The sequence below is a fragment of the Pinus tabuliformis genome, chromosome 2_2, assembly GCF_031772625.1.
Source record: "Pinus tabuliformis cultivar Carrire ecotype Pingquan chromosome 2_2, CPIR1, whole genome shotgun sequence".
NCBI lineage: Eukaryota > Viridiplantae > Streptophyta > Pinopsida > Pinales > Pinaceae > Pinus > Pinus tabuliformis.
The window spans coordinates 1,215,773,071-1,215,786,329 of NC_142300.1; the positions used below are offsets into that span (position 1 = coordinate 1,215,773,071).

At 37.7% G+C, this 13,259-nt stretch overlaps 1 protein-coding gene across 3 annotated transcripts in view; it reads right to left on the minus strand.

Moving 5' to 3' along the window:
- ATIM (timeless family protein) overlaps nucleotides 1–13,259 on the minus strand; it is a 119,614-nt gene that overhangs the window by 35,639 nt on the left and 70,716 nt on the right. For all 3 annotated transcript variants that reach the window (XM_089406000.1, XM_089405999.1, XM_089406001.1), the window contains exon 17: nucleotides 203–316. In XM_089406000.1, the coding sequence (XP_089262126.1) occupies nucleotides 203–316 (114 nt within the window). The remainder of the gene's footprint in view (nucleotides 1–202; nucleotides 317–13,259) is intronic.

Below are 13,259 nucleotides of genomic sequence, written 5' to 3' on the forward strand. Positions count from 1 at the left end.
GTGACAACTGTAGGAGTACCAGAGCGACTCCCATAAGCTAAAAGAAGCTAAACTACTTTAAGAGAGAAGTAAACAACAACATAACCCTAGAAATAACAAGATAAAGGGCTACACATCATCAGAAGCAGGTGCAACGTAGTCAAACCAAAGTTCTAACACAGGCTTGGAAATAAATAAATGAATGTTTTACAGAGAAGCTTACTGCTCAAAAAGCTCCTTAAGAAGACTGTCCTGTTCTTCACTTGGTACAAAGCTCTTTCTCTTCTTAGGAGATTTCTTCTTATGTTTTAATACAGAGTTCTTTCTCTCTGAAATCCTGCAACAAGAATTATGACATGAATCTCTATTAAGAAAGCAGAATAAAGAGCCCTGGAAAAATGAGATCAAGGTGCAGACTTACCCAATACAAAACATTACAAAAATTTTGCTGACGCTTTTGCTGTGAATGTTAGGTAATGTCTTGTTATGCTTAGGGTTACTAGAAAGTATAAATACAATATTACAATATCATTGCTGAGTTTTTCAATTGCATTTAGGATGGGTAAGAATCTACATATATTCGGCCCTAATAATGTCAGTAGCTATCATAGCAACTAATCTGCCATTCATGATGAAGCAGATTGCTTTTACTTTCACTTGCATATTTTGAATGGCAATTCTTTCTTGATTCAAAATTATTTGTATCAGATGAATCACATATCAGTATCACCTACATTATCAAATCCTTACAGCTTGCTCCTGAATCCTCACAAATATGATTTGGATCTGGATACTCCAAAATATGAATTGGATCAGGATACTTCCTGGATGTCTTGGATACTTCTTAGACGCATGTCTGAAATAGAGTATAGCATGGATAGGTAGATAATCTCATATAAACACAAACAAAAGGCAGAGAGCCAAGAGAAAATAAACAATCAAACAAAAGGACACGAGAAAGGCCAGAGTTGTACAGCTACACATGCTTTACACAACATTCATGTCTTTAAATGGGCTTAGGGTCACATAAAACCCACTCTAAAAAACTGTGGTTGCCCAAAACTAGCTGGAAACCACGACTCGAATCAAACCTGGAAACAAAAGTACCATTATATTTTATTGACTAGTGCGTTATGCACTGCTAGTAGGTGAGAAGGATTAATGTATGAATAGTATAATTGTAGTATTACTTGTTCTACTAATTGTTATGTACTGAATACCAAACATAGCATAATAAACCAGAATATACACAATGTACATGATACTTTAGCATGGAGCACTATTCCAAAACAGATAAGAGAGATGAGTTACACAATAACTCCTTACATAATAGAAAAACCTCCTCCAAATATCCCAATACATTCATATATCCAAATCATTTGTTCCCTTTCAATAATGACTACATAATCTCAATATATACTTATTCACACATTGCGCATGCAGGTCCTTTATTAGGCCGACCACCCTCACATATACAATTACCCTACTACGTATGCATTTAAACGCCATATATTCCCTCCTCAGGGTCATAATACTAACCTACACCTCTCATCATTTCCTCCCTATTTCGAGTAATGTGTCTACAATTTCTACAGTAAGTGGGAGAAACTGCTGCTCAAAATCCAATTGATGCAGTCACTTAGCTAGGGTAAGTAGTTTGCTTTCCATCCAACCAAATACAAGGTTGTCTGCTTCAGCCATACGGTTCTGGTTTAGACATCAAGCAATATATCATCAAACAAACGAGGCTGAAAGTTGGGAATAGTTGCTCAAGGACGAGTAACAGCAACCTATTCTTCCAAATGTGATAGCTCATGTAACTTTAGTTGGCTAACATCTACAATGTCGTGGTGATCCAAGTGGATATCGGTGGCCACCCCACCATGCCACTGGCTCAGAGCACATTTCTCCATCTTTGCAGTTTTTCAACAGTTTTTTGGGTCCTAAACTTCTAGGGCCATTTTGAGGCCCTAAACCACATTTTTTTGATGTGGCAAGGGCCCAAGCGATAGCCACAGGGATAGCCTAAGCTTGATCAAAATGTACACTTCTCAACTACACCTTTACAACAAGCTACCAAGCGCGTGAAACAGAGATTATATGCAAAAGTTATGACTGGGAAGTTGAGGTACCAACTATAACCCCATCAGGGCCCGAAATCTTTTAGCATTTCATCTCCCAAGGATAGGTTTTTGGAAGTTTAAAGTTTCCTCATTGTTTTATGTTAAAACCAACCTAGATCCATCTTAATTCCGCATCTACCAAGCGCCAAGAGGGATCAAATCTCTTTTCACTCTAAAAGATGTTTACATATCAAGAGATTTGATCCCTCTCAGCACTTGGCAGATCCAGAGTTAAGATGGATCTAGCCTAGTTTAATTTCTCCTTTAAATAGGCTTATATTCCACATGAATACCATGGGTTCTAAGTACCATGGGCCATTTTTAGTTTTATTATTATTTTATTTTTATAGTTATTTTTATTTTGTCATTTTTATTTTTATTTTATTTTATTTCGACTGAGTTAAAATGTTTACATTACATTAATCTTTCTTTCTTTTTTCCCTTATTTCTTTTTTATCTAAACATTACATTAATCTTTCTTTCTTTTTTCCCTTTTTTAATTTTTTATATAAACATTACATTAAAACATCTCTACCATACTAGGTTGGAGAGTTCCTCTCGGCGCGAAGAGTTTTTCGGCCTCATTGTAATGCGCTCTGGCAAATGCGCGTAGCCATCACATCTATTTTCAGAGATAAGCTACCTCCATTCGAGAGAGTTTGTTTCAGTACACATTATTTACAGTTTCAACACATTCCATTTATTAACAGAAGTCACATTTTATTGTATCTCTATGTTGTTGTTATAGATGTAATTCATTTCGTTCCCTTCATAAATCCAGATAAGTGGTATAAGAGTGGTTTGCTCTTTATCTGTCTTTTTGTGCATGTCCCCAACAAGGTCAAGGTATAAGGAGTTGGAACTCGAACTACTTGAGCCTTTACAAGACTATCCTCACCAACCCCAACAACCCCCCATGGCAAAAGAAAAGAAAGGCGATGGAGCAGGAGATCTTATTAAACCATTGTTAGAGGAAGCCCTCGCACAACAAAGGAACGAGATGATGGATATTTTTTCTCATATTCTTTGATGGATTCCAACAGTCAATGCATCTTTGTCAAGAGACAATTATGAAGGCGTCACCCCCTTCAAGGTACAAGTTATTTTTTATATTCCTATATTTGAAGGCCAAATAATTGTGGATGCTTTAGATAAATGGTTAAATTTGCTAGAAGGCTACTTTTTTGTCCACAATTTTTCCGATAGAGGAAAGATTACCTTTGCGCTCCTTATGGTTGTCCCCCATGTAAACACCTCCTCATTGGGCGTGACGTATTAATATGTCGTCAAAATTGAGCAAAAATTCAAACAAAAGAAGTGTGAGTATGGATCTACGAATTCCTTATAACAAAAGTAAGGCAAAGGCAACACTAATCCACAAAAGAAAGGATAGAGCCAAGATGGACCACCCCAAGACAACCCCTCAACCACAAACAAAGAAGGCTAATAAGAAGACAAAGAAAGAAATAAGAAAGTGGTGCGAGTTCCATAAGAGCCCTTGGCATAACACTGATGAATTTCGCTCAAAGCAATCATTGGTGGTCGAGCTAAAATTCTCAAAAGTCAAATATAGGTTCTGACTCTGAATCAGATCTAGACAAGGGGAAGCGAATCATTGACACAGAACACAACGCAACCATCACTACCACCAAGGTCCATCCAAGTGAACTCGAAGAATCGAAGGAAGGTGAGCGCCCTTTTCACAGAGGTCATCAAGCAGTCGGATCTATAAATAACACCACACACACAACCATACACCGTAGGGTGGCTCTGCCAAGGGCGAGAGCTCCACGTCAACCAACAGTGCCACCTACCCTACAGCATCAAGCTTTTCAGGATTGAGATATCGTATGATATTTCCCCCTTTGAATTTTGTGATGTTCTTTTAGGCCAACTGTACTTGTGGATGTGTCATGTTATATATGAGTCTAGGCCTCACAGTGTTATTATTACTTTGGGTACACAACTATGCAAGATACCAGAGGTATTTGTGATGTTCTTTTAGGCCAACTGTACTTGTGTAAGTGTCATGTGGTATATGAGTCTATACCTCGCAGTGTTATTATTACTTTGGGCACACAACTATGCAGGATACTAGAGGTAGCTCCACCTACCAATGTTTCTTTGATCTCTACTACGTAATGCACGAAGGTCATCTTCCAGACTAGGAAATGTGTCTTCTTCTTGATTCGCACTCAAAGTGAGGAGAATGTCTCAGCCACATCCATGGCCTCCACACAAGGCCTCTCCACGCAGTAGAAGCAAGTGAGCAAGGTCATGGAAGAATATAAAGATGGTTTATCCTCATCCACGAGGATTGATAAATTGGTATCGTGGTGATCCAAGTGGACTTCAAATCAATCTAATCCCCGAAATCGTGCATCGTGCAAAACCACGACCAAAATGCCCTTGGAACCACACTTCCAAAAAACAAAATCATGCTTCAAGCTAGATTTGCACGTTTCCTCGAATTTTGGAACTGTTATGTGACAAATCGTGCTTTCCTAGACAGTCCCTAGGTGCTCCCTTGATGCTCCTTGAGTCTTCCTAGATGCTCCCTAATGGTCATGTTAAATTCTGGAAGTAAAAGCATCATCCTTTTACTTAAATTTTTACCATGACCATGAATTGACCCAAGTTGTTTGAGTGCTTCCAACCTCATCATACTTCAAATGGAGAAAATATGATTTCATATCCCATTCAAAATTCAGCAAACTTAACAATTTTCATGATTTCAAGATCAATGAGATTGTGATGTTTCATTAGATTCTATCACGTATGGAGGTATGTACTGGCATTTAATCAAGAGCACCAAGCCCTATATGTACCCCAACGTTGATGGTATTAATTGTTGAACTCCTTTGTCATGATCTTAGCAAAAATGTACCCTTCACTCAAGCCAAAACCATTGCAAGCATGTTAATCTTTTTCTACCATATTTTAAGGCTTGGATTAGGAAGTTTAATAAAAATTGGGTGATGTTGATTAATGTCCCTAGTGAATTGAGGTAGAGGCAAAGGCTAGACAAGAGGAGATGAATGAAGAATGATACTAGTGATGAGGATCTCGATATAAGTGATGGCTAAACATTGTTTGTGAAGTTGTGATGGAACATGCATGGCGATTCTGCCACATAGCTACAACATTTGGTAACATGGGTGCTTTCACAATTGATGAAAAATTCTTCTGTACAGAGGTGCGTAGCAACTAGCTCATTTTGGTGTGTATATGGCCTATTTTGGAAACATAACAATTTGGTCATGTTATTGTTGACAGTTGCTAGATAACTGATGGTCTACTTTCTATTATATGACTCAAAAATTTGTACGTCTCTTTGTGATTGATAGAATCTAGATTCTAGATGGTTGATGCAAGAATAACTAATCATTAATGTACTATAAATGCCACTTCTGTGAAAATTCCTTATATGCAACAACTAGAGTTTAATCTTCTAATTGTTAGCAATTTATTTGTCTTTTGTTAATTATTAACGGAAAATAACAATTAAATCATTGATGCATTCTTCACCATTAAAAAAAAAAACGTTGCGGAAATACAGAATACAAAACTAAGAAATAGATGTATACACACAAAAATTGACACCGTTATTTTTGGACAATTGTCCCTAGAAAAAACACTAAGGGAAAATCAGTGCAACAGACGAGTTTATATTATTCTTCAACAAATTGCGGATTATAATAATTTGCCTACAAGATTGCAAGGCTCCGACAATCTACAATTATCAAAATATAATGGAAGACACCCTTGTCTCCCTTTGCGACTGATCTGGCATCTTCTAGCTTGCTCACAATCTCCTTGGCCACTTGCACTGCAGCCCAAAATATGCATTGGTTGGTTGAATAAATTTGTACAACCCCGGATCTGCCTCCAGTTGAGACAAGCCTCCCTCTGCCTTTGGAACCTACTCGCTCTGCCTCCGAAACACCAATCCGGCATCTAGCAACTGAAACAAGTCCCTTCCGACAACTCACACTGGGGTTTCTGGTTATTCGCACTGCTCTGTACCGCCTCCTCTACAGATAATTCGGCCTCTCTCTTTCCTGTCTCCCACACACTGGAAATACTGAGGAAATCTTCCTCCAGAACCTCTTCTCCCAAAAACATGTTGATCCCTCACTCTAATGCTTTCCCTAGCTTCAACTACGCCCTTGTTGAATGTTGCAAACTAAGTAGTCGAACTGCTCAAATGTTACTCGATGCCCCTTCTCCAAGCCCTCAACTTGCTCTTATAATCTTTTGTTGGGCAACCAATGGCCAGGATGTAGTCTCGATCAATGGCTTAGATCACTTTGACTCCATCAATAGAAGTCTCTAGAGGAAAATCAAATTACCTTAATTAATTAACTTTAATTGACCAACTTCCCTAAGTTAGGCTTAGGAAAAATTAAGTTATTGGCTACTTAATTTAATTAAGGCATTTCTAAGTATTATCTCAAGAAACATTTTCTAAGTTTTGGAGATCTTGTGTTCCTTAGACTCTTAGACATCATAGAGACTAGAACACTTGTCCGCTGCAACCATAAACTAACAATTTCTATCTTGACTTATTTACAAGTATGCATTCTCTCATATATTATGCAACTAATTTGGTATTCTGGATATTTTTTAATATAAATGCAATGATATATATATCAATGTTGCAAGATCCACCCCCCCCCCCCCGCAAGGATGAGGAGGTCAAACTGCATCTTGTATGGATCCGCCACCGATCCTCTGGTGGAACTGCGGATCCAAAAATCTAATCTGCGTTCCTGCCATTGTTTGGCAATTCCTGGAAAATTGGATCAGTGAGGACTTGATCCGTGGATCTGTGGAGGTTCAGGGGTGTATCTGTCGCAGATCGCGGGAAGATCCGAAAGAAGGTGGACGATTCACATGGTTTTGTGGGGCTTTTAAAGTTTTTTTGGGAAATTTCAAACTGTTATGTGATGAATTATGCTTTCCAAATACTCCCAAGGTGCCTTTTGATGCTCCCTAGACACTTCATAGATGCTCACTAACAATAATGTTAAATTTTTAAAGTAAAAGTGACATTCTCCTTTATCTTTCATTTTCATCCTTTTACTTAAATTTTTAACATTACCATGAAATGACTTTGGATGTTTGAGAGTGGTTCCAACCTCATCAAACTTCATATGGAGAAAATAGAATTTCATATCCCATTCAAAATTCAACAGACCTAATAGTTTTCATGATCAATGGGATTGTGGTGTTTCATTGGATTATATCATGTATGAGGCTTGTGATTGACATTCTTTCAATTCATGACTCGTGCTCCCTGTCGCAGGTTACCCCTGTCGTCGTCCGCACCACGTCCCAATCTGCCTACGTTATCTTCGTCCACATTGTTCATACAATCTTCTCCTGACCGTCCGACTATCTAGGCCACTTGCATCTCCCTGTCGTCGTTGTTCACCGCTTTCTACTCCCCAATAGCCCATTCCCTTCTTCGTTGTAACATTGTTCCTTGTTCGCTGATTTCCGTCCATCCTTCCCCACCATTTGTTGACCCACACCAGTCGTCGTCCATTCTGCTCCCATGCTCCCCAACATCCCTACCCTTTTACCTTCCAAATCACATATGTTCACCACCACAACCATATTCGTTGGATATATATATATATATATATATATATATATATATATAATGTTATAATTATATTATATAAATATAACTATATAATTGATTAATTAAATTATACTATTTTTTTTAAATTAAGTTGAATAAATATGCACCACCACATACCCAATCAATGTAGTCATCAATATCAATGGCTGATTTTAATAAAAAAAATTGATAGATCTTGAGACTAAGGTCACCGGATATGTCAAAAAAATCGAGGAGCTCCAAGATGCAACGAAGAGAATAGAGAATCAACTCAAGCAGAATCATAACGAATTTAAAAAAGATCATGCGATCTTTTAAAATAAGGTGGATCGAAATCATAATGCAGCATCAATAGCTCATGATCAAGCAATGGCGATGTTGAAATGTATTTGTGGAAGGTTGAAAATTACAATTGCTATCCCAGAATGGCTTAATGAAATTCGAAGTGAGTATGCAAGAGATCCACAAACAAGTGTTATAATCAATAAACCTCCTCATAATTTAAAATTTGAATGGAAAACAATATTTTGTGATACAAAAGGGAGAATTTACGTAAGTCCAAATTCTAAATTTCAAGTCAAAGTCCCATGACTCAATGTCAGCTAGACATGTAGGTTTCTTTAAAACCTACTATAATGCATGCCAATCATTTTCTGGAAGGGAATAATGATATTAAAAAATATGTAGCAGAATGCAATAAATGTCAGAGAAACAAAAATGAGAACATTATGACACCCGGATTGCTCCATCCCTTAAATATTCCAAATTAAAAGTGGTAGGAAATATCAATGGATTGTATCAAATGATCAACTGTGTCGGATGGCAAGGACAAAATTCTCGTAGTAGTCGACAAACTCACCAAGTATGCACACTTCATTGAAATGAAGAAATCAAACTCAACAAAACAAATCGCAGAGATATTTTGCAAGAATGTCTACAAATTACATGGGTTTCGCAAAGTCATTGTTAGTGATAGAGATGCCAGATTCAAAGGTAATTTCTAAAAGGAATTTTTCAAACATATAGGAACCTACCTCAACATGTGTTCAGCATACCATCCTCAAACAGATGGTCAAACAAAAGTTGTCAATAAATGTCTAGAAGCCTACCTACGTTATTATGCAATAGACAAACAAAATAAGTGGGCTCAATGGTTACATCTCACCGAATGGTGGTACAATTCCACTTACCACACTTCAGTGAAAATGACTCCATTTCAAGCTCTGTACAATTACGAACCTCCTAAATGGAAGGACCTTGCCATTATCAAGACAAAACTTCCAATAGTTAAAGATCAGTTAGAAGAAACCCAAAAGGTCGTCCAAGCACTAAAGGAAAATCTAAATATTGCAAGAAATCGTATGAAGTAGTAGGCTGACCGAAACAGAACAGAGAGAGAATTTGAAGTTGGAGAATGGGTATTTGTTAAACTTCAGCCTTACAAGCAGTTATCCTTAAAACAGAAGGGAAAAAACAAATTGGCACCAAAATTCTATGGACCATACCAGATTAACAAAAAGATTATCCAAGTAGCATACAACTTAAGCCTTCCTGATAAAAATCGTGTTCACAATGTTTTCCATGTATCTTGCCCATGGTTGCGAGGGAGCAACCCTCCTTGTCAAATCTGCTCTCGAAGCACATCAAGAGTGACCCCGGGAGTGCACTCCCGAATTTGCTCCCTATGGGAGTGAACTTCGGGAGCGTGCTCCCTAAAAAAAAATCAATCCCTGCATTTTAAGGAGTGATAGAGGGAACTATTACAATTTTTTTCGAGTGTGGCAGCCTAATGTTCAATCCTATGGCCCTAGTGTTGATATGTAGTTCATGGTAATGTTAAATTCTTAAAGTAAAAGTGTCATTCTTCTTTATCTTTCATTTTCATCCTTTTATTTAAATTTTTAACATCACCATGAAATGACTCAAGATGTTTGAGAATGGTTTCGACCTCATTGGATTTCATATGAAGAAAGTAGAATTTTAGATCTCACTCAAAATCCATCAGACTTGTCATTTTATTAGGATTTCAAGATTGTGGGGGATTACAATGTTTCCATTTGTTAATTTTAGGTATGTTCTATGCTTAGAGCAATTTACTTCAATTTTCTTATTATCTCAACATCAATATCCAGATTAGCAATCAAATCAGCATGATAGTAAAGTGCAGATAGAACATAAACAAAAACAGTACAAAACAAGCCAAGACAAGAGGACACAAGATGTGGCACCAGCCAGGGACAAACCCCAATGTGGGGAAACCCTTGATCAATTCTTCTTATATTCTTCAATAGTTCAGCAGAGAGAGAGATAGTACAAATACATAAATCTGAGATTTTATGACAGCAGTAGAAAGACCATCATTCTACTAATGATGACAGTTCAGAGATGCAGTCCTGAATTCCCATGACAGTCTTCAACCAATAAGAGTGTTGTAGTAGATCATCAATCTAGAAGCCCTCCTTACTGCTGCAACATTCCACTGATAGCTTGCAGCACCTACAGACTTCAAACACTCATGAAGAGTAATGCATCATATCCTTTTGGTAGATCATCAATGCTGCTGCAATATTCCTCTAATTGCCTACTCCTGCAATTCTAGTTAGGGCACGAGAAGAAGCCCTTTAACCTTTTACGTTGTTTGCCAACTAAGCCTACCAAGGGTTGCAATCCACCTAGGAGAGTCCCTCCTAATCCATGTTGCCACCTATACTCAATGTATACGGCAATGTTGCCTTGGAACAACCTTAGCTGCTTGTTATGGCTTGCAACCTAGCAAAGTAGCTAGTTGTAGCTTTAGATTCTTCCAACAGGCCCAAGTAAATCCCTAACACATGACTAGTCATAGCCTTTAATGCAACGTTGTCACCTACAGCAATTTATGCTGCGATAGGACTCCTTTCGTTGTGGCTAAGGGTCTCTCTTAATAGTGAATAAGGGCCTTTCTTAATTGTGGTTAGAGTTCTTGACAGCAGATAAGAACCCTTCTTAACTGCATATAGCAACCTTCCCTTTGACTGCGGCTAGGGCAAGATAAAAGCCTCTTGAGACTGCGGATTAGGGTTCCTTGTTTGGACTGTGGATTAGGGCCTCTTGACTGTGTTTTAGACTGCAGATTAGGGGAGCTTTTAGGCTACGTATTGAAGCTCCCTTAGACTGTGTCTAGGGCTAGAGCTCTCCTCTAATACAGCGGCCAGATCTATGCGGCTAAGACTCTTCCTCACTACAGCTAGGGTAAGGTTAGATCCCTCCCTTTAGGACTGTGGCTAGCTGTGAATAGAACCCTTCCTCTTGTCTGCGGCTTAGGGCTCTTTTAGAGCTTCCTTTGACAGTGAATAGAAGCTTCCTTAGGCAACATATTGAAGCCTCTCCTTGCTGCGTAGAAGAGCCTCCTTTAGGACAGCATATAGGGCCTTCTCTACTAGATCTCTCCTTCCACCAAAACCCAAACGAGTGGAGTGAGAGATCACAAGAGATGAATGTGTATGAAATGACTTGAAGGCCACCTCTATGAATACATGTTGGAATCGGATGATCTTTAGATCAATCCTACACCTCTCGACGAGAGGAATCCAAGAAAAATGTCAACTGCTATAAATAATAAGAGCCACATGGAGTTTGGCCCTAGTTGCCAATTTTAACACCATTAGATTTTGTCATGTACTAGGGTATGGAACTTGTATTTAATCAAGAGCACCAAGCCCTCTTTGCGGGGAGACTCCCAATGATCAAGAGCACCAAGGTCGTTCAACTATGCAGGAGGAGACTCCCAATAAAGCACGAGACAAGAAATTAGAAATTTCTCATAGCAAGAGGGTAGGGTCAAGCCGTAGATAATAGATTTACTTGTCTTTTCTAGTTTCTAGTACTTTTTATAACTATTGACTCTTTCATATTTATTATGGTATTTTTTGTAAACAATATATGACAATTTAAGTTTGAAGTCTAAAGTTGGCATTTATAACTCATTGGTAATGAATTATGAATATGATGCTTCGTGAAAGTTGAAACATTTCATTTCATGTTAGATATTCTTTGTTATAGTTTGGTTACATCATAATGGTAATGGTTAGTGATAAATGATGACAAATGTTATATATTGAACTTTGAAAGCTTGAAACTTTAAGATTGATGAATAGTGAGACTCGATATGTTGTATGTTACTAACTTGTGGACATGGTTGATGAAGATTATAACTTCTAGATGACTAATGTTATATGGTTCAAACCATGTTTTTATGTTTTTTTATATATAATTCATCATTCTACATGCTTTTGTTGACATATGCATCAAAATATATAAAAAATATATATTATATAAAAATTCACTCCTGCCTCGCTCTCAAACCGGGAGCTTTTGAAAATGTCGCTCCCCGCTCCCGCTTTCGCTCCCACTCCCCACTTCCTGTCCCGGTCCCAAGTAACCTTGATCTTGCCTAAAAAGGCACTTAGCAAACACAAACCAACACAAACAACAATTCCAACTTTCGATACAAAGGGAGGATCATTTTAGAACGAGGAGTCATCACTGTCAAGGAAAAGAAGCTGTGATCACGAGTAATCAAGGAATACTTGATTAAGTGGAAGGACTTACCAGAAAAAGAAGCTTCTTGGGAGACCGAAGCATTCCTTTAGCAACATTCTTCGTTACCTACGTTTTGAGGACAAAGCATTCTTTCGAGAGGAAGGCAATGTTATGTATAAAATTATTGTATCATTCATTTAATTTAATTCCTAAACTAAGGGGCAAGATCAAAGATCATGCCCCCTCATGTAATGGCCCCTAGGTTGTATTTAAAGCCAAGGTTTGTCTTCATTGTAATCATCATTCAATCATAAATAAAATATTTATAAATATTCATGTTTGATCAATTAATGAGCTTGTACACTCCAAGCATTGTGACCTATATGTACCCCAGTGTTGGTGTTGTTGATTGTTGAACTCCCTTGACATGGCCTTAGCAAAAATGTAGCCTTCACTCAAGTCAAAATCATTGATCATGTTAAGCTTTCTCTACCATATTATAAGGCTTTGATTAGGTCAGTTGATCAAAGTTGGCCATTGTTGACTAATATCCCTAGAGAATCGAAGTAGAGGAAAAGGCTAGACAAGAGAAAAGGCATCTAGATTCTAGATGGTTGATGCATCTAGATGGTTGATGCATCTAGATGGTTGATGCTGGAATAATTAATCATTGATGTACAATGGATGCCATATCTATCTTTATTTAAGTAAACATATGCATGTTTTCATGTCTCCTACAACTAATTTGGTATTCTGGATTTTTATTTTTAATATGCATGCAAAAAATATATAAAATATACATATATATATATATAGTAGATGCTTCTGAGACACTTTGCTTCCTAGATTTTTGGGAAATGACGCTACCGCGGATCTACTTCCATAAAACATCCCCACTTAGTGCAACACTGATATATATAGACACTTCTGGAACACTTTGCATCCGAGGATTTTTGGAAAATGATGCTTCACTTCCAAAAAACACAACCACTTCATCCCTGCTTCAT